Source organism: Astatotilapia calliptera, chromosome 15 (genome assembly GCF_964374335.1).
Source record: "Astatotilapia calliptera chromosome 15, fAstCal68.1, whole genome shotgun sequence".
Lineage (NCBI taxonomy): Eukaryota > Metazoa > Chordata > Actinopteri > Cichliformes > Cichlidae > Astatotilapia > Astatotilapia calliptera.
In genome coordinates, this window is record NC_137436.1 from 18,634,006 (window position 1) to 18,657,310 (window position 23,305).

Sequence of the window (23,305 nt, forward strand, 5' to 3'; positions counted from 1 at the left end):
CAGACATAGCTGTGGTGGAGATGACAGATGCCTTCCGCCAGCCTTCGCTCTTCTACCACCTGGGAGTGAGAGAAAGCTTCAGCATGGCCAACAACATCATCTTGTACTGCGACACTAACTCTGATGCTCTCCAGTCTCTGCAGGTAAGCCGCCATCATGAACAGAAGCCAATATATGCTGATATATTTGTGCCTCAGAGCAGCTCAGGCTTCTTTGTTAAAAATACTCTCAGCACAGGCAGCATCACAGCTGAAAATCTAAAAATTTTATACCCTAAAAGTCAATTTCGACAATCCTTCCAAAAACCCAGTTAGCGGCCTTCTTGTTCGGTTGTTTTGAGAAATGAGATTGTGCCCTCAAACACCGTGTTGGTCTGAGTGTAGGATTTTATTCAAGGGTAGAAAATTTTGGGTAACTTTTCCAATTTTATAATAAAAACCTTGCATTTTTTATTTATTTTTAAATAGATTACTTATTTAACATTGACATTGTTAATGCAGAAAGACAGTGAGAAAGACAGGGGCAACACAAGGTGCCCAACTATCCTGCAGAATGAAGCACAGGTCCAACCAAGACATGGCGCTCATGCCAGTGACCGTTAATAGGGTATAAACACTAATGTTGTTCCTACAGTTAGCTCTGCTGCTAATTACCTCCAACAAGGAGGTTATGTTTTCGGTAGCATTTGTGTGAGTGCATGCTTGTGAGCGTGCTCAAGAAGTTTGGAATTAATTCTATTAGAACTTTGTAGGGGTGTAGAGAGGGGTCACGTTAACAATCCATTAAAATTTGGCTTACATCCACCAAGGTCTTCGAGGTCAACCTAATGATTTATTGCTCTAAAATTAAAAAGACCTTATAACTTTGGAAACTATGATACTTACAAGTGTGGTGGGTATTGCGGACACAATGCACACTTTTACACACATCACAAATTGCTGAAGATGTAGATGTGTATTACTCTGGTCATCGTGCAAAAAAGTTCATACTGCTTAAAGTCCATTTACAAAGAAAAAAAAATGACTGCATACAATATACTGTACAATTTCCATACAAAATGCCCAAAGGACGAGCTGGCCTGGAGGAGGTTGAACTGCTTCTTGTTATAAACTTGAAGTAATGGAACCAAGTGTTGATTAAAATTGCTCAAAAAATGTTGTTTGTTTGTTTTTGTGGTCTTGTTTATGATTTTTAGAAAGCCACATTGCTGCTGAGGTTTAGAGATTTATTTTTTAATATTTTTATGAGCGCCACAAAGCAACAGCAAATTCCTCAGCAACAATTTAGATAATTAAATACACTGGAAGTTTTACACTGGAAAGTGCTTGCAGGTAACAATAAAGTGCATACTACTCAATCCCTACTAGCAATATGTATTGACCAAAGCTGTGTTTATTTACCATAAATGTCAGACTACTTCAGCATGTAACAATGGTGTGAGTCTTGTAGTTTCTGTACTGCAGACAAAGGCATGGTTCAAACCGTCTGAGGCCCACGCAGAACACATTTTAAAATCGCCTGCTGTAGGCAACTTGCAGCAGAAGAACACTGACGCTTTTCTTTTAGTTAGTCTAGTGGGAGGAGTATTGTGGTGACAAGGGTCATGAGCCAGAAAACAAACTGTAGAGTCGACCCATAATGCACAGCCTGCACAGTCAGGGGAGGCGTGTCTTAAAATAAACACAACATAAAAAGCTGACATTCACAGCTGTATTATGTCTGCTTTTTATGGCAAGAAAATTGTTTCAAATGACGTTCTTTCCTGCTCCTGGTGGTATCTGGGAGGGGTTTTTTGTTCTGTGGTCTGCCATGGTGCCCACCCGTCTAGCTGGCTGTGGGTTAACTTGTTCTCACCATGCTTTGAAAGAATTCACTTAGGCAGTTTCCTCAGATCTCTATCAGGCCACCAAATTGTTTTAAAGGCAGCTTTTTTTATACTCAGTTTTTTTCTTTAAACAATGGCGATCATGAAAAAAAAAATCCTAAAAAAAATCTACAGGGAGTGCAGAATTATTAGGCAAGTTGTATCTTTGAGGAATAATTTTATTATTGAACAACAACCATGTTCTCAATGAACCCAAAAAACTCATTAATATCAAAGCTGAATGCTTTTGGAAGTAGTTTTTAGTTTGTTTTTAGTTTGAGCTATTTTAGGGGGATATCTGTGTGTGCATAATTATTAGGCAACTTAACAAAAAACAAATATATACCCATTTCAATTATTTATTTTTACCAGTGAAACCAATATAACATCTCCACATTCACAAATATACATTTCTGACATTCAAAAACAAAACAAAAACAAATCAGCGACCAATATAGCCACCTTTCTTTGCAAGGACACTCAAAAGCCTGCCATCCATGGATTCTGTCAGTGTTTTGATCTGTTCACCATCAACATTGCGTGCAGCAGCAACCACAGCCTCCCAGACACTGTTCAGAGAGGTGTACTGTTTTCCCTCCTTGTAAATCTCACATTTGATGATGGACCACAGGTTCTCAATGGGGTTCAGATCAGGTGAACAAGGAGGCCATGTCATTAGTTTTTCTTCTTTTATACCCTTTCTTGCCAGCCACGCTGTGGAGTACTTGGACGTGTGTGATGGAGCATTGTCCTGCATGAAAATCATGTTTTTCTTGAAGGATGCAGACTTCTTCCTGTACCACTGCTTGAAGAAGGTGTCTTCCAGAAACTGGCAGTAGGACTGGGAGTTGAGCTTGACTCCATCCTCAACCCGAAAAGGCCCCACAAGCTCATCTTTGATGATACCAGCCCAAACCAGTACTCCACCTTCACCTTGCTGGCGTCTGAGTCGGACTGGGGCTCTCTGCCCTTTACCAATCCAGCCACGGGCCCATCCATCTGGCCCATCAAGACTCACTCTCATTTCATCAGTCCATAAAACCTTAGAAAAACCAGTCTTGAGATATTTCTTGGCCCAGTCTTGACGTTTCAGCTTGTGTGTCTTGTTCAGTGGTGGTCGTCTTTCAGCCTTTCTTACCTTGGCCATGTCTCTGAGTATTGCACACCTTGTGCTTTTGGGCACTCCAGTGATGTTGCAGCTCTGAAATATGGCCAAACTGGTGGCAAGTGGCATCTTGGCAGCTGCACGCTTGACTTTTCTCAGTTCATGGGCAGTTATTTTGCGCCTTGGTTTTTCCACACGCTTCTTGCGACCCTGTTGACTATTTTGAATGAAACGCTTGATTGTTCGATGATCACGCTTCAGAAGCTTTGCAATTTTGAGACTGCTGCATCCCTCTGCAAGATATCTCACTATTTTTGACTTTTCTGAGCCTGTCAAGTCCTTCTTTTGACCCATTTTGCCAAAGGAAAGGAAGTTGCCTAATAATTATGCACACCTGATATAGGGTGTTGATGTCATTAGACCACACCCCTTCTCATTACAGAGATGCACATCACCTAATATGCTTAATTGGTAGTAGGCTTTTGAGCCTATACAGCTTGGAGTAGGACAACATTTGCCTAATAATTCTGCACTCCCTGTATATATACTAAGTCTCAGTGTACACTTGTTGATTATGCTTCCTTTCACTGCCATATACTTCTCCATGTACAAACAAGTAATTGTTTCATCTAAAGTCATCCTATAGGTCATCACGGTTTACTAGAAATATTAATCAGCTGTTGGGAAATCAACAAATATCCACAAATACAAGTCGTCCTTACAAAGTGTTTGTAGCTCAGGTATGGTGTACTGAATTGAAGTGTCATTCAGTAACATCGTATCTAACTTAAATTGCCTCGGAGAAAATGCTAATGATGAATTTCTAAATGGATTTCTCTCTTTTCTTCTTTCAGGAGATAATTTGCCAGAAGAACACTGTAAGTACACGAGGCATTTCTTTCTTTTCCCGTTGCCTTTCACACATTACTCACTCATTGCTCACACATTACACACATTGTGTAGTGCAAAGAATATGCTTTTTACAGCGCGCAGGGAGCACAGTGTCCTGTTGCCTTATGTCTCTCTTTTCGCTATTGTAAAGGCTTTCTTTTGCACAGCCCACTTTTGTTTCGAAGCTGTGATAAATATTTGATTTCATGTAAAATGAAAACATCTTCCCTTCCACTTTCAAGATGTACGTCTCAGACAACAGCTGCTTTGAGAGTTACAGTGACTGCAGTGCCACAATCTGCATAAAAAGGCACAAGCATTTTGAGAATTTGACTTGCAAAAAGTGCAGTATTCAAATAAGGTGCTGCCTTAAAGCTAAGGAAATCCTGTCCTTTGCATATCATACTGTAGTTCCTAAAATTAGTAGATCAATATAGAGTCACCCACTGTACCATATGTTTTAAGTAAAGCCTTTTTAGCAGACATGCAAAGATTGTTGTTTTTGTTTTTGAAGTTTCTCTGCAGACCCATGAGCCTTGTTACAATGTATTAATATGTACAACTTTTCTTGTCTTATCAACCACTGAATGTGCTTTCGCAGCACAGATAAGCTGCAAAATCTCTTATTTCAGAGACCAAAGGTAAAGAATGTTTGTCATCTTAAAAATGATGAACTGATTCGGATTGACTTACATTTCTAAATTGCGCGCTAATTGTGTCAATAACACAGATGCGGTCGGTAGTCCATGTTCAGCAGTCAGATAAAAGGCTCTCCTAAGTGGCTTTCACAGTGAAAGGAGAGCTACATGAAATGTACTGTTCTCTGACACTGACTCGTACCAAGAGGAGAGCTGATTATCACTCACAGTATGAGAGTGTGAGCTTACTGATCTCCCTTATGTGTACTTACTGTCTTTGTTCTTTCTCTTTCCTGCTTGTATTAATGCACTTAAATGCACTCTGCACCAGTGCACAGGCTCTTAACTAGCCATCTGTGCAGGTAAAAGTGCATTTAAATTGCAATACTGGACTTTTTGATCATTCTTTCCCTTCAATTTAATGTTATTACAGATGTTTTTTCCCCCTGCAAACACCATAATTAATAGCAATTTTATGTCTTCCTTATTCTCTTTCATTCCCAAAAAGTTCCAGACTTTCAGCCAAGACTTTGTTAACATATCCACATGGCATTTCTTTCTATGATATAAGGAATATAATGATCTAAGCAAACACTCAGCATTGCCACCTTGGAACTGCAGTGAACTAATGATTCAAACGCAAGTATTTAAATAACCAGGGCTGCATGTGAAACATAACAAACCATTCCTTTCAACTTGTTTATCCATTCTTTGTTTATCTGATGAACCGGGTTTATTCAACATGTTGCTAATAATAAGCTGTTTGTTAATCTAGTGAAACCGAAGGCTCACAAACGAACCGAGTGAGGTTCCATGTGCTGTACCTTCCTGATTCTTCTGTATGACAATCATGAACTTGTTAGCTACGGCTATCACAGCATCAGATTTTTGCTTCATTTTTTTATTTTTGAAAGAATTCAAAGAAAAAGAATAATTACACATCCATTCATCCATCTATTTTCCTCCACCAAACCAGTTTAGGGTCACATGGCCTGGAGCCTAATCTGGCTGTCAGGGGTGGACAGCTCACCAGTGTATTGCAGGGCTGATACTGAGAGACAGACAGCCATTCACACTCTGATTCACACATACAAGCAGTTTAGGATTAAGTCCAAAGCATGTCTTTGGACGGCGATAGAAAGCCAGAGTACCTAGGGAGAACCCCACAGACACAGAGAGAACATGCGTCACCGAGCTGCCCAGTGACCTCATTATAGAGCGCCGTTATCATTTACTTAAAGTCTTAGAAGCTATCTGATGAAACGCCAGTAGCCCCTCTGTTTTTAGTCTTCTCAATTGCCCGAGGGAAGTATCACGGTTTTTACCTGCTGTATTCGCCCCTTTGTTTATCTGCTACTCTTTAACCCAGTAGTTATCTGGTGTTGTGTACAGTGTAAAAAGAACTTTGACTGGAAACAGCTGCTTGTTAAGCCGAAAAACAATACAGTGGTGAGAGCGAATGGAAGCATTGTAACAGTAACACTCACCTGGAGTTAGCAGAAGCAGTTCAAACTTCCCTAAACCCAAGAAGATCTTTGGTTTAAGGTCCTGATTGCATATATTGTTATTGTTTAGGAAGCAGAAGGTTGATCTTCCCTCTGTAGTGCTGCAAATACATTTCTTTTTTTTGTGACTGCTTTAAAATACACTCTGCAGCTGCAGATATGTCTGATTATTCTCATCAGAGAAAAGCATGTGCTCCTACTTGTCTGTAACTGTGTGTGTAGCTCACTACCATTATAACTGAAATCCAGGTAATTAGCTTCATTGTGTATGTTCAATTCAAATAAAAATGGTAAATGGCCTGTATTTATATAGCGCTTTACTAGTCCCTAAGGACCCCAAAGCGCTTTACATATCCAGTCATCCACCCATTCACACACTGGTGATGGCAAGCTACATTGTAGCCACAGCCACCCTGGGGCGCACTGACAGAGGCGAGGCTGCCGGACACTGGCGCCACCGGCCACCACCAGTAGGCAATGGATGAAGTGTCTTGCCCAAGGATACAATGACCGAGATTGTCGGAGCCGGGGCTCGAACCGGCAACCTTCCGATTACAAGACGAATGCCCAACTCTTGAGCCACGATCGCCCCATGACTGTAATTACATACACAAATGTCCCTCTGTGTCACTAAACTTTCATTTACTTTCCCCACTTATTTCTATCTGCATTTGCTGCCCATAGGAGCATAGGCGTGTGTGTCGATTACCCTGTTTCGACTCAGTTTTTAACTGTATCTCTGGCTATTGGATCAGAGTGGGACAGCCCATTTACAACTTCGCCAGATATCTTAGCATCATCAAGATTTGGTTGAAAAGTGAAAAGATGTTCTGTCAGGTCGTTGAAAGCTTACAAACGACCTGCAAACAGAAACTTCTTCTTATGAGGCAGCAGTGCTAACCACAGCACCACGGTGACCTGCCAGAATCTGGGAACAGTGGTTTCAACTTTCTGGAAGCTCACACAAACAAATGTTTGCATCATTGCAACCATTTCCCATCTAAATTAAATATCAATATAATTTTTAAAGACATTGATTTGAATTTTTGAAACAATTCTTACTTTTAATGTCTGCTTAACATTAAGACATTATTCAGACTGAAAGTGCATTGATTGTTGGTTAAATTAGGTAGTACTTGGTTCACATTGCAATGGGATTTGACTAGACTGACCAGATGGCTGGTTTTAACCCACAAAACAACATCCATGGAGACTGTTGACTGGAGTGAATGGTTGTTTACACATGTGTCTCCAAGATATTCTCCTATATTCATGTTCAGTTATTGATTATCATTTACAACAAAGGTTAAAAGCTAGGTCTGTTGCCAGCAAGGCTCCATATTTTTTAGCAAAATGCTTCATGAGCTGCAGGCAAGAATGGACACCGTGACATGTTATCTTTTGTCCTGCTTAGGAATAGTTCAGGACAAATTATGATTTACATTTAAAAGCATACAGAGACCAAATGTGCCCCGCAACACCTCAGGAGCAATGCAGGTTGTGTTTAGTGCTTTAGTCCACTTGTCCAAAACACATTTTAAAGGAGTGTAAACAGGCTCTGTGAAGGTGAGTGAGTAGGCTGCTCGAGAACATTGATGCTGAAAGTGAAGATGAGCAGATGGATCTTTGGCAAGACTGACTAAACAGATGACTCACTCTGTAAATACCTGGCTTATTCTTTGGATTCATCAGCCAGAGTTGTCACATGTGTATCAGCTCGGAAACCTGCTACCTGTAAAGAACTACTGGAGGTTAGCTTCAAATAACCCGCAGCTGCTGCCGCACTGAAATATGCATCAGCGTGTGAAAACAAATCTGTCATGTGAGCCCCATGACAGCATGAATCGCACAAAGAAGCTAAATATAGCATCAGCATTTTGCAACCTGTCTGGTTACACGTAAAAGAAATAGGGGTCACAGTCTTTTTTTTGTTTTGAAAGGCGCACACTGCCGCTGCAGTTACTGGTGATGTCATGAACCACAGTTGTACAGGAGGAAGTAGTTATCTTCGGTTGGCTTTCATTGCTTCAATGCCACATGTTCCTCTTACTTCCTTTTTTTTGGCACTGAAAGCAGCAGCAGCAGTGTACTTTCGAGGTTGCTGAAAAACCGAGAGCATGATAGATTATTAAAGTCATCAGGATGCAGCTGGGTTGCAGCCCAACCGCCTTCAGATGCTCGTGTTGTTTCACCACATATCTCACACTCTGAGAATAGCTCTTCTTGACAGGACTTGTGCTGTTTCTTGAGGATATTAATTGTGGATTTCCTGCCTCTTTCTCGCTCTTTCTCTCTCCTCTGTCTGTAGACACCGCACGCATGTGTTTCGTCTTTGTTTATTCAGCAGTGGTGGGCCACCGCGACAGAAACATCAAGAATGCGGTGTAAATAATGTCAAGTTAAAAAAGCAAATACAGATACACAATAACGGCTGTCGAGTATTAAAGCTAAGTGAATAAAGAAAAAGGCCTTAAATGCTACTAGTGCGGCCAAACCTGAAACAGACTTGAAACACAATTACTCCATAATGGCACAGCTGGAGCAAAGAACAGTGTAGAGCTTTGCAGCAGGTGAGCAGGGAGACTTCAGCTGCTGCTGCTGCTCGATTTTTCTTGTGCACTAGGCTGCTTGAGCGAGTGACATTTGAAAATGAGGTGCTGTAAGTGTTTGTGGTTATAAGACAGCACCTCCTAATGAAGCTGTTGCATATCTCACCTTCCTCTGCTGCCTGTTTAGACTAGTTCACTGAAGACAGTGCTACATAAACACTATTGTGTGAATAGGGAGATCGGAGATTAAGGTTCATGTAATTACCCGAAACCATTTCAAATAGGGGAAATTACTGCAGACTTCCCCCCCAGGCAATCTGCTTCCTCCCTATACAATGTAATGTTTCATTGCACAGGTCACTGAAATCATCCGGAAGTTGAGTTTATTGAACAATTTCGATACGTTAGTTTTTAAATGAAGCTATATATTCTGATAGATAGTAAACCTCATTTACTATCTTTTTTGTACACTTTAGTAAAGCTAAGGTTTGAGACTTTAGCGCCCAGCTCCTATTTTGCATAAATGCGACAAAACGGATAGAAAGAACAAAGTTGAAGATGGTTTTATTGTTTATTATTTATTATTACAGTTTATGCAAAGATGTTATAATAAACATTAAAAATCTGATGCTGTATCTACACATAGTTTAGTATAAATTTAACATTATAGTCTGTAAATGTTACAAATATAGTTGCATACATATAGTTTCATATAATGGCAGCACAGTGGTTAGCATTGTTGCCTCACAGCAAGAAGGTTTTGGGTTGAATCCAGGGTCTACCCCTACCTCCTTCTCCGTGGCATCTGGGATAAGCTCAAGCATCCCCCGTTCCCATGACCCTGAATTGGATAAGGAGAAGAAAATGGATTGATTTATAGTTTCATATATTGTCATAAAGCTACTAAGCCTAACTTATCGAAATAGATGTTTGTTTGCAGAAACTTTACCTTGAGTGCTCACATCAGTCTTTTAAATTGGTGAAAAGTAAATTAAAAGTAAATTATAGATATAATTTAAAAGACTACTGAGTATGGTTTATGATTTAAAAAAAAAAAACAATACACATATTTTGGGCAAATATTACAATTTCATACAAAAAGAAATTTCACAGATGTTTAAATGTGCTGATATCTGATATCCAGAACTTTGTTTCCTCTCTTAACAGACATGCTCAGCTAACTACACCTTCATCCCGTACATGGTGACACCTCAGAATAAGGTGTACTGCTGTGAGGGCAGCCTGATGAAGGGCCTGACCGAGCTGATGCAGCCCAGCTTCGAGATGCTGCTGGGTCCCATCTGCATGCCTCTGCTGGACCGCTTCATCCAGCTCCTCAAAGTGTCGCAAGCCAACTCCCAGTAAGTATATTTTGCTTATTTATATCCGCTTTATATCTGACAGCTGTAATAGAAATATAAACTGTATTAAGTGAAATTAAACTTCCTATTGAGGCAATCCAGAAATTTCAGCAATAATAGCGTACAAGCGGGGATGCTAAACAATAGAAACACCCGGGTTATGACGTCAGTAATGCTCTACAAAGGACTAATGATAAAAGCTAGATTTTCCTGCACAGCAAACACAGAAATACTGTGATAGCTGTGTTAGGCCTAGTTAAGACATTGCTTATGACCTAAAAATGCAGCTTCTGAAAGTACTGCACTGGTGCCGACTGGGACAAGTTTGCTACTCCTTTGGTGCAAACTCAGGTGCAAACAAGCGTGCAATAGCCGATTTGTTTGCACCTGAGTTTGCAAAATCGACTGCCTGTCATTTTGAAATATTGTTGGGGGGTTTTTGTGTGTCAGTGCATGACTGTGGTGCAGCAGTGGTGTGGTAGGGGGCAATAACCTGTTTTGTTTTGTTTTTTTTCATTATTTATGAGCCGTAAAAACGAGCAACACAAAGATAAAACTCTTGTTCCAGAAAGGTTGCACCAGCCATGGTGGATTCTCATAAAATATATGTCCAAAAATATAACATGACATAAAATAGTATCAGTACTTTTACAAAGATTTGACACGCGTTTTGACTTTTGAACAGACTCTTTGGTCCATAGTTTTCTATGCATGCTTGCTTTAACCCTTAACGAATGAGTCTGTTTTCCATGGAATATAAATCTTCTGCTACATGTCCAGCCGCTGAGCTGTCCTTGGAGGATTACGTTTTAGCCAGTTTCTTGTTATGACCTTTTTACATGTACTGGTCAAAACTTTGAACACATATATTCCCTCGCTTCGTATCATGCCACTGGGCATTTATACAGATTTTATTATGCTGAAATGGGTAACATATACTATATTAATTTACATATTTGGCACCGTCGGTTCTTCATGAAAAGATTCTCGATGTCTCTTCCAGGTCTCTCAACTACACCACATTTATGCAGTATAAACAATAATTACATCATTAAAACAACTTTTAGAGGAAAATGCAGGTGAAATTGCAGTGTCAGTACTAACAGCCTGCTTATTTGCACAATATGGCAGATATTGTGGCAGATTTTACACAGAATTGTTACAGAGTAATTTGTCTGTTGTTACAGTATACAGAAATTAATCTATAATTTGCAAATTGGACAGTAGTTTAATCTAAGATTAACAACAAGAGCTTTGCTAGAAGTGACATTAACAGCATGCTGTGTGGAATAACAATCTGAAGTTAGCTGTTAGGACATGTTTCATCAGAGTGTGCACAGTTTTTCAGCTAGGCTAAATGCAATACAGCAAATATAGTTTCTGCTTTAGCTTTAGCTATTTCTGTATTTACTTTGCTTCCTGTAACAATTTTCCTTTTTGTTTTTGTAAAAATTCAAAGTTTCTGTTTTGTAAACTCTACACATTGAAACAGAAGAGATTTGAACCTTAATGCATTTTGGCTTTGCTGAGACAAATAGTCTTAGTGAACGTATTGAGAGCTTTATATTTAGGTTGTCTAGTGTTACTAAATGAAGGACATACTGACAGTACAGCAATGGGTTTGAGAAAAAGGAAGCAAAAGAGAAAGAAAATCTATTTAAAGCTCCTGACAAGATGATCCTCTGAAAGCACTGTAAGATCACTATTGTTTATCACAGAGTCATAATATGCATGGGAAATGCCCACAATATGACTCTGTGATATGTTTTCATAATGGTAAGCAGTGCCCAAATGATTGCTTCATTACATAAATTACATTATACTGCATGCAACTTAAGTGAACATTCACAAATAGGAAGGAGCTGTTGTAGCATTACCATTTTTAGCATTTTAACATTATGTTTATATTTGAGCAGCTCTGTTAGAAGTTTTTCAACACACCAGGCATTTATTTTATTATCCCACTCATCCTATTTTTACTTGTTCTAATTGTTTTTGTGCGTGGATCCTTCAGCCTTACTTACGTGGTAATTTACATTTTGAAACCAGAGAAGAAGAAAAAAACACATTTGTTTGGCTCAGTTGCTGGGGTAATATTTTAGGCCTTCTTGCCAATAGGCGATACAGCAGCCAGTCATTTCTAGTCCATCTCCAGGAATAGTGACTCAGGTTTTACAGGCAGAAAAGAAAATCATGTAGATTGATGAAGGCTGTGTCTCCTGGAGATAGGCATAAAGGAAAGTATGAAGATCCTACAGTTGTTATTCAGTGTTTGCACTATATTGTTTTTGGTGTATATTGAAGTCGAGACCATGTTTTGAAGTCTCAAGAAGACAGATAAGCTTACTGAATTACAAGAGCCGTCTCACATGAAGCAAATATATGTATTTATGTCTTTAAAATTGCTCCTTCCAGCAAGGACACACCCAACTGATCATCTGCAGCAGATCATAATATGCGAATACATGATTTGTTATTCATATTTTATGAAAAACAACCTAAACAGGAAAATATTAGCCGGCCTGTTCATATTAAACACATTTACTATTTAATAACAGAGCTTGTATTGGGTTATTATTTATGCTTTAATCACTCCCTGCAAGCAGGGTTGACCCCCAGGATTGGCTCGGGGTTATGGCAGCAAATCCTTGTCACTGCATGGGTCTTTTCAAAATTGTGTATAAGGCTTAATTATGTGAATAGAGAGTGTAGACTGTGTCATTATTTGGCATTTAGGTCTTAATATTATCATTTTAAGCTAGAGTACACTACGTTCAGCATACAAGAGGCTGGGGAGTGACAATAATCTGCATCAGTCTTTTGAGTTTTAATGCCAGTACACATGGTTTTTCCACAATCAAAATGAGACGATTATGAGAAGGTTATCCTTTGCAAACTGCTGATTAAACAGCCAAAGAAATTCAGCATTAAAAAAGACACAATTTGCACCTGGAAAATACTAATTAACTGAATTTAGATGGTCCAAATTCACAGGATTTCTGAAGGTTTTCAGTTTTGCGGTTTTAAAGGTGAAAATCTAAAAGATCCTACAGACAGGCTTTTGCTAACCCATATGGAAAAGGTAAATATAAATCTTATAAAGTTTGTATCTGTCTTGTGTGAAACTTGTATGAAAAGCATACAAGAGTGAAAACATATATAAGATCCTTTGAAAAATTCTATAAATGAAACTTGTATGTTTTGGATACTTATTAAAACAATATATGAAAGTAATGAGAAAGTGGCCACTTTCATGAGTAAATCATTTAAGCCTTATATGATTCACTATATGAAGTAGGCCACATCTTATGCAAGTCTTTTACACGTTTTTACTATTTCGTTTCCATATGGGAAGCACCTGAACCGCCTCACGTATTTTAATATTCTTTTGCTCATCCCTTAGTGTTTTTTCAAGAACAACTAAGAGCTTAAGAATATGGTTGCTGGTAGTAATTCTGCTTTAAGCTAATTAACTGTCTTAATTGTCTGCTCTGCTTTTAAATCCATCAAACTAATATCTGAAGTTATCAGGTTTATTGGTCCCTTCATCTGTCAGTGAATAATTTATGACTTATATGAGATGAAAATAGCTCGTGTCTCACTGGGGAATGATCTGAAATTATGCAAAACAGTGTGAGAATGCAGGGAAAGAAGTAAGTCCAATTGTGTTAGAGTTGAAGGAGCAGATCCTAAAGTATGCAAAACATTTTTTTGCTAAATTTTTGTATTGCTATTTGTCGATCATATACATGCAAGCCAATCTTCTCCTTCTATAAATGCATGTTTGTTTGTATTCGTGTCTTCCAGCCAGTATTTCCGTGAGACGATTCTGAATGAGATCCGTAGAGCCCGGGAGCTTTACACTGGCTTGGAACTGGCTGCAGAGCTGAGCCGAATCCAGCAGCGGCTGGACAACGTGGAGTGCCTTTCAGTTGATGTCGTCATCAATTTGCTGCTTACGTACAGGGACATCCAGGTACATCTGTCGGGTGTGGACTTCCTGAACACCGACATATTGCTGTCATTTGTCAAATTATGTGTATTGCCTTTGGGTATTTCAACCAGAGGGGCTGTGGTTCAGTGGTCCTTGTTTATCATGTACTGGGTCTTGGTGCACCCCCCCTCCCTTTTTGTTCCATGTCTGAAATGAGTTATTTCAGCTTCTCCTCCTTTAGGCCACTTTTATTCTCATTGGCTGCCCCTCATAAACACACAGTGCAAGCCAAAGCTGTGTGCCTGAGATAAGGACTTCAGTTATCTTTAATCTGAACATCCATCTGTGCTACAACATCAAAAATCATAAAAAAAAAAATTCATGATAGGCCGATTTTGATAAGGCAGCAGTCTTAAAAATAAACTTTGGCTATGTATTTGTTTAGTTTCAGTTAAATGATTTATTATTCTATGTAACAATCTCAAAAATACTGAAAAATACCCGTCACATTTCCTGGACAGGTTCCTAGGAAAGTTGATGTCTTGTTTTCTTTGGAACAAACATTCAAAAGTACAAAATGTTCAGTTCAGCCAGAACCAGTATAGTCACGAGAAGGTTGTTATTTTCAATTTGCCGTAATCTTTGCTGGCATGGCTCTGTTTTGGGACTTCCCTTCATCGTGCATACTTGGAATGCAAAGGGCAAGGAGAGCAACAGCAAGACTTCCAGCACACAGCAGAGCAGAGCAGGTGTCAGTGACAACAATCCCTAACACTGATTAGGCAGGAAACAGCATGAAATGAGAGGCTGTGGTGGAGATGGCTCACACTGCTGCTTGTCGAAACTGTAACTGTGGGCGGGCTAAACAGCTTAAATGGCACGCCCTATATGAGATTAGAGAATTGCATATTGCAAAATGTACAGCTGAACCATCAGCTGATTTTCCTTGGCAGCGTCTAAGCATGACCTCATGGCAGTGAATACTAAGCTAGATTTTTCAACTACAATAAACTGGAAAAAATGAGCAAATGCCTACAGATAACAATTAACTTCAATTGACTTTTTAATGTATTGATTTATTAATTGCTACTACATTTTCTGATAACCAATTTCCTAAAATTTGTGATTGTAATTATGTTATAAAATTACCAAAAATGGGAACAAATAGTTACTATTTAATACTAACAAAACAAAAACTCAACGTGGTAATTTCACCACGCCTTTACTTTGAAAAGGGCATGCCAAAAAGTTTCTCCATAAACGTTCAGGCATTTAGCTAATCACCCACAACCTTATCAAGTTTAAACCAGCTGTCAACTCCGATGCACTGAATGTGCGTGCTGATGTCCCTGACCTTGAAAAAGAAACTACTGTACACATCTGCTGTACAAATTTAAGCAAGGTTACTGAATCAGCTTCAATCTATCTCCACCATCCCTTTACCAGTGCCACTTTCTCAAAGCGGGGCCATTTGCAGACTGCCTGTAGAGTGCTCTAGGCGAAGCGTTTGGTCTGTTCGTCTTAAACGCTCTGCTCTTTCTCCTCTTTAGTCTCCGCATTGCCATGGCTTTCTCTGTCCAGATCGTCCCACTCACCATAGGCAGTGCACAGTCTAATGAATCATTAATTAGAACAATAAGCATTGAGGATGTGCTGAATTATTCAAAGTGCTTTGGCTTTGGTGACTACAAGAAACAAAAATGTGATGAAGAGGCAGCTCAATTATTGAAGTGCTTTTTGTGATACACAGACAGTTGAGTCTCAGAAATAATAAATAAAAGGACATCAGAAACTCTCCCTTGAGGATCAAAGCAGCAAGTAAATACACTGATGAGTCAGAGTGTGTGTTTGGAGGGCACTGGAACCGAGGTACATGGGCACTAGTCCCACAGTGCTCAGCAGTGACCGGTGGTGTTCCTACAAGATCGTATTTAACTTGCTCCTTACACTGACTTTGGTGCACTTAATGTTATCTTCTGTGACTTCTGAAAGCCTTTCTGCCAGGTAGCGCTGAAGGCAAATGTCTTCCTCCTTTCTTTTTCTTTTCCTTAACTTGCAAAGCTGTGACATCACAAGAGTGTCATTGATGTCAGATACACCAGTGACAGGAGGAACAGCTCAATAGCCGATCTTTTCTTACCTTCTAGGATTATGAGTCCATCGTGAAGCTGGTAGAGACTCTGGAGAAGCTTCCGACCTTTGACCCCATGGCTCATCCACATGTGAAGTTCCACTACGCGTTTGCTCTGAATCGGTAAGGCAACAAGCATACGTGTCATAGAGATCCACAGTGTAAACCTGTACCACCAACCTGCATAGAATAGAATAGAATAAAATTCAATTTTATTGTCATTGCACATGTCACAGGTACAAGGCAACGAAATGCAGATGCATCCATCCAGAAGTGCTTTAGCCATGATATAGATATATTACAAATATATATTAGCAATAATATAGATATGTAAGTATATTACAGAAATGGGTCTATTATGGTATGTTATAATGTACACGGTATGAAGGTATGTTATGAATATGCTATAACTATAAGTATGTACAGACTATGAACAGGATATAAATATGAAATAAAAAACTATACAGAAATATGAGATATGCAGGTTATAAACAGTTGTAGAATTAAAATTTATTGTATTGTACAGAATGATTATTTACACAGAGCTATACAGTAGTGCAGTTAAGATAAGTGAGATATGTGGATAATTTCTACAGAGGCTATATAAAGTGTTAGTGGTTGTGGGTGGTTGTTCAGTCCATGTTATTATTGTGTGTATGAGGGTACAGTTGTCCAGTGTGTGTTTGTGTGTAGGTGGTTGTGGGTGTTTGTATCTCCAGTCCATGTGTCTAATGTGAGTCAGATGTCAGGAGGCAGAGTTCAGGAGTCTGACAGCTGTGGGGAAGAAGCTGTTCCAGTACCTGGTGGTCTTAGTCCGGAGGCTCCTGTGGCGCCTCCCAGAGGGCAGGAGGGTGAAGAGTCCATGTGATGGGTGACTGGGGTCTTTGGTGATTTTCCCAGCCCTTTTCAGACACCACTTCCTGTAGATGTCCTTTATGGCAGGAAGTGGTGCTCCGGCGATGTGTTGGGCAGTTTTCACAACCCTCTGCAACGCCTTCCGGTCCGAGGCAGAGCAGTTCCCGTACCAGACTGTTATACAGTTGGTCAGGATGCTCTCGATGGTGCAGCGATAGAAGTTCACCAGGAGTCCTCAAGAAGAAGAGGCGCTGGTGAGCCTTCTTGACCAGCTTGGAGCAGTTGGTCGTCCAGATGAGATCCTCGGAGATGTGGACTCCCAGGAACTTGAAGCTGCTCACACGCTCCACAGCCGTCCCCTTAATGTGGATGGGTGGATGTGGGTCAGCATTCCTCCTGTAGTCCACGATGAGCTCCTTGGTCTTCTCGGTGTTAAGCAGCAGGTTGTTTGTGTCGCACCACTCAGCCAGACGATCCACCTCCTCCCTGTAGGCGGCCTCATCGTTGTCACTGATGAGGCCAATCACCGTGGTGTTGTTGTTGTTGTCCAGGTGTGAGAGGACAGAGTGCAGTGCGATGGAGACTGCATCCTCTGTGCTCCTGTTCTGACGGTATGCAAATTGGTGGGGGTCCAGGGTGGGGGGGAGACAGGATTTGAAGTGTGCTAGGACCAGCTGCTCTAAGCACTTTGTGACGATGGGGGTGAGGGCTACTGGGCGGTAGTCATTGAGGCAAGATGGGTTGGAGTTTTTGGGTATCGGGACGATGGAGGTGGATTTGAAGCAGGCCGGTACCACAGCGTGGGCCAAGGACAGGTTGAATATATCTGTCAGCACTCCTGCAAGCTCCCCAGAACACGCTCTGAGAACACGCCCAGGGATGCCATCAGGACCTGCAGCCTTGTGGACATTAATCCTGCTCAGCACCGCTCCTACATCGGTGGGGGAGAGAGTCAGAGGTTGGTGGTCTGGCGTCATGTCTGCTTTGGTTGTAGTTGTTGGGTTCCCTCGCTCAAAATGAGCATAAAAGTTGTTGAGCTGGTTGAGGAAGGAGACATCAGAGGATACAGGGGAGGGTTTGGTGGTCCAGTAGTCTGTAATGGTCTGGAGTCCTTGCCACATGCGTCGGGGGTTGGAGTTGGAGAAGTGTTCTTTAGCCATAGTCGCAAGGCTAAAACAGGTTTTCTGAAAGTCCACTGAGCCAAAGCTGACCCCACAGAAACCTTTCCTGCAGAAACCCTGCAGCATGCACACATTTTCAGTTTGACAGATAAAAACTTTAATGAAAAATGTTACAGTAGGAGCTTTTTAGTGTGTGTTTTTGTTTTTTGCGACCCTTGACATTTGAGTAATGTGTCTTCTCCACAGTGTCGCTGGTATTGTGTTCACCTTTTAAATCTGTCACTGTGGGGAAAAGTAGTCCTGGGGACACTTACCGTAGCAGGAGCTAACACTGTATATTCAGCATATCCCTGTTTTCTGTACTCGTGTTGCTATGTTTGCCTGTTCTGTTAAAAGCTTTTCTGCCTGTCATCCCTCTCGCTCACTGCATCACATAATTTGGCAGTTTGATAGGGTCATAACTGTGTAAGATGTGGACATGAAGCTTTCATTACGCAGTTCACATGAGAATGATGGTCAGGCTCCAACAGACTGTGGTGTGACCCACGAGTACTGAATAAGGGACATCAAATAGAGGGAAGGCGCTGGCCTTTATATATTTCAAGTTATTTATTTATCAGTCTTTGACTTTCTCCCACCTCATGAAATCTTTGGTGAGATGCTTCACACAGATGTTGTCATAGAGATGGGCAATTTTGCCACGCTGAAAGGCTTTCATTTAAATTACATAAAACTAGATGCTTTATTGATGCATGAAGAGTAAACTAAGATATCACTAAGTTATCAGAATGTGAAACTAAAGAATATTTAACCGTATCAAAAAGATTTTGTTAAATTTTGAAGAGAAGCAATGACATACACTTAAACACACCTGCTTTTTCTTTAAGTACCTTTCACAAAACACACCCAGGTTTCCTGGAATAAAAACTTTTAAACACAGTGAAGCAAATGCACTCTTTTCCTTTGTCCTAGTCTTTTCTCTAAGTATCATAAGGGCTGCCACAGAGTATTTTTCATGGTGTTCAGGGTTTTCTTTAAATATATTCTAGCGGTTTCATTTATCTTGCGTTAGCAGAGCAGTATTGAAATCCTAAATGTATGTCTCTAAGCAGCTGTGACATTATCGGTGCGCGTCTAGCTACAGTACTCGTCTCAGGAAGAGACAGATGTACAAAACAGGAGGTTTTGGCTGCTTGTTTCTCACCAGCTGCTTTTCTTGTAAACTTCCTGCGGTTTTCATGGTGTGACTGCCTCAAACAGCAATAAAGCATGCTGTTCTTTAATTTGGCAGCAAATGGAAAATGTTTCTGTAGGGTGCCAAGATGCCCGTGTGTTCGCTGTTAGTAGCTGCTCCATTCCCACTATATGATATTGCATTTGCGAGCTCGAGGCGGCATACCGAGACATTTTGTCAGACCAATTCACTGAATGAGCGGTAATGATGGAAAACTCTGTGTCTTTGGTGAGGTTGAGTTGTATCCTCCAGTGTTAGAGCAGGTCGACATGAGCAGAGGGTAGGAGGGCATTTATGTCAGTTCACCTATTCAGCAAGTAAACCATTGCATAAATACAATAGCTGTTCCAGGAGATTGTTATGCCACAGGTGGTGTAACTGTGTTGTTGTCTGATTTGTTCTTGTTGGTGGGAGGGAGAAATAGATTTTGAGTGCACTAAAGGTGGTAAATAGGTCATATCTTCTTTTTGAGACTTTTGGAGCCAGTAATTATATTTTTAACTTTACTGTACTTTATTTTACTGTATGCATTTAGTAGCAACTTTAAAGACAAATAAATAGAAAAAAACGAATAAATTACCATGTATTATTATAAAACTGACCTGCCAAACAGTATAAAAAGCACCACATATCCCCACATACAAGCTGCAACATGCAGCTTGTATGTTTATGCAATTGGAATCCAATGATATGATACGCATTATTTTAAAATGCACCAAGTTGCATAATGAGTATTTTTAATTTGGATACTTTAATATTCAAATTACATTTTTTTTTTGGGAGGGGGGGGGGACCACTGAATAACTGCTAATAAAGTAATATCAAATGTGGTAATGACATAGGGATTCTGCTACACAGCTCACAGGTAAAATATAGGTAAGATACACTGTAAAAGAAAATACAAATATACCCAAAAAAGCAAAAAACAACAGGGACTCTAAATTCAAACAGGGAGGCAGGGAAAATGAGGGAAAGATTCACAAATACCATGACTAAAAAAAAAGGACGGGACTATTTATACACATCAGAGAAACAGAAACAGCAGAGTGGACAAGACACAGGTGTAGACAGTCATGACGACGAGATGGGGGAGGAAATGAAATTCACCTAACTATCAAAGTAAAACCAGGAATGACAAGAGAACCCAAGTGAACACAGAGATGCAAAAACCTGCACAAAAACATAGTAGAGAAGGGACTCAACGGTGGCGAGAACACTAAGCCCGAAACAAAAACACAAATATTAAACTGTTGATTACAGTAAGGGAAAACATGGAGGAAATTGCACACAAATACAAACTCCATAAAAACAAAACTAGAACTTTAATACAAGAACTAAAGCATCTGGAAACTAGAAAGCAGGAATCAGAATCATCCTAACTGTTGTGTAATTATTGTTCTCACGATACCAAAAGCTAAAACTAACACTAAAAATTCATAAAAACAAAACTAAAACTAAACATAAAAACACAAACACAGCATATCACATATCTGGAAGCACACACCTGCATATTCTGTTTCATTGGTATCCCCTGTAAGATTTCTGGGAATAATTTTACACACCATAAAGGCTAGGCGTGATTTTTGCACCGTTGTGCTGAAGTGCCAAATATTTGATTTGCATGATCAGACAAAAGCAGATCTCTCCGTTTTAGAATTTATGTTTTCCACACAATCGTTAGCACTCATCCCTGAAGCCTCTGTGCATTTGAGCATGCCCATAGATGTTCTAGCTATTGCCTCTATTGCTAAAAAGAACACTAGCAGCTCTATGTTATGTATTTATAATCACGCAGAAGTAGAATTATATCCTTGGAAATGCAATCTCTTCTTTTAAGCCTGTTTCAAAGCTTTTATTCAAATTACTCATAAACTGCCTTCGGATAATAGTTTGTAGAAGGTGGCACCATAGAATAGTAAAGTCAAATAATCTACTCTGTTCTGAGTGTGAAACTGAATGAATTCCTTCACTGAGATGCAGTCGTATAAATCATTACCTTCAATGAGCTCTGAGTAAGCAGCATGCAGCCCACACCATGCCTTGAGATTATCAATATTTAGCCTTAATAGGCACTTAATCATTGATCTAAAGTAGGTGCTCTGCTTCTAAATGAATCTGGTGGGTTGAAGGGGCTTCCGCCTCAGGCTTCAGCTCTGCTTGGAGGCCTGCTGTGCAGGTCTTACTGCTAAGAGCCTGATGAGATCGAGGAAAAAAAATCCCCATTTCCAAATATCCATCAGCACTCTGAAGAAAAGAAAGAGGGAAGCGGAGAGATGCATTCGAAGAGCAGATCTTGTTTCCCTCGTTGCTCTTCCCCCTGGGCAGTCTCCATGGTAATAGCTGTCAGCTCATATGTTTTATTTAACCTTCACGCCCTGGAGAGAAGCCACGTTATGTTAATAAGGAGGGTTTTTTTCATGACTGTCACACATTTTGTCTGTGTGAAACTCTGCAGGATATCACCTCTCATTTCTTCTCCCAAGTCTGTGTTTTGGACACAATCTGTTATCTTTTCCGATTAATAAATACTGTTTGTCCTATCCATACTTTAGCTGTTATTTACATAAAATAAAATGTGTGCAACACCAATTGTAATCTCAAAATGTTGTTTTTTATAGACGCTCCAAACAATTTACTGACCTGAGGACAGCAGCATTTATCTCCTTCTTTCAAAACTGCTGAAAAGCTTTGCTAAAAAAGAAATCCCTTTTTTGATTTCACAATACTAAAGCAAAGGTTGGTCTAGGTGCAAGGGGGGTGCCTTGGGAAATCAGAAAAATTCAATCAGAAATAAATAAACCAACTGGGGATAGATCTCTGGGGATAGGCCACAATATGGTTTCACACTGACACACTGAAATCAGTAAATTACTTTACATGTGTGAAACGGTGTATCACTTTGTCTTTTGTTTGAATATCACATTAAAAAGTAAAGTAAAAACACTGCGAGGAAAGCTATACATTTTTAAACTTATTGTATTGTTTAGCATTCATAATTAGAACATTTTACATTTTCTGTGATGCATTCAGGAGGACAGGCCACCGCTCCTCCCACCTTCAGTCAAGCACCTAACCACAAGCTTCCTGGTCTCTATTTGTGATCCAACTTCTGTTGACCAATCGTGTTTGAACAGGCTTTATTTCCCTGCAGGTAAACAGTCTGTGTGAAAGGGGGGGAAAAAACATAATAAGGAATGCATTTGCAGAGAGAAGTCGTATGGAAACCATTATGTGATCACAGTTCAGTATTTTATTTAATTTATGTTTGCTTTTTTAAAATGTATTTAATTGCTTCTTTTAAAGTGGCTTCACAGTGTAATGGTGTAAACGTTCAACTAATATGCAAAAACTCCCTGGTTTCAGACCAGGAATGGACACAAATCCTGAGAGGCACGTCTCAGAAAATCATCCATCAAGCCAGAGTCGTAGAATAAATGGAATGACTTACTCCAGGGCTGTAGTTTAAGCTAGCTTTGCTTTAACGACGAAAAATTTCGCACGACAGTATTATTTACCCATCTAGATTGAAATTACATGTAGCTGTACATACTTTGATGGCTTTCATCCTGGCAGCAGTTTAGGATGAGTCACTCTCTACAAGACTGATGTAGATGTCACTGAACTGGAGCTCTGTCGCCACTTTCAGGGATTTAAATAAAGGCAGAATATGAACCACAAGTCCCCAAAATTCAGATTTATCTTTGAATCTTCGTTTTTCCCTCCACGGATAGATGATCCAAATAGTCTTGGCCTGAGACAAGTGAAAAAAACAACACTTTTGTCCTGCAATACTCTCATTCTTTCCGGTCATAGTGGATTAATGTTTGCCTGCCAGGGAAGTGATTCAGTCACGTGACTGAAAACTATGGTTTGCAGTTCTTTACATTAAAAGAAACGACACTGTACAAGGTGTTCCTCTAGTAAATGACGAAGATGAATCTGGCGACCTTCTTCCATTGCTCTGTAGTCTAGGTCTGATGCTCACGTTGCCATTTTTGGTGCTTTCGGTGGTGGACGGCAGTCAACGCGGGTCCCGTGACTGATCTGCCGCTTTGCAGCCCTATACACAGCAAACTGCAATGCCCTGTGTATTCGGACAACTTTCTGTCAGAATCAG

At 40.0% G+C, this 23,305-nt stretch overlaps 1 protein-coding gene across 1 annotated transcript in view; it reads left to right on the forward strand.

Moving 5' to 3' along the window:
• map3k5 (mitogen-activated protein kinase kinase kinase 5) overlaps nt 1–23,305 on the forward strand; it is an 87,921-nt gene that overhangs the window by 23,132 nt on the left and 41,484 nt on the right. The window contains exons 2-6 of the mRNA XM_026143641.2: nt 4–143; nt 3,824–3,847; nt 9,720–9,913; nt 13,721–13,889; nt 15,995–16,101. Of these exons, the coding sequence (XP_025999426.1) occupies nt 4–143; nt 3,824–3,847; nt 9,720–9,913; nt 13,721–13,889; nt 15,995–16,101 (634 nt within the window). The remainder of the gene's footprint in view (nt 1–3; nt 144–3,823; nt 3,848–9,719; nt 9,914–13,720; nt 13,890–15,994; nt 16,102–23,305) is intronic.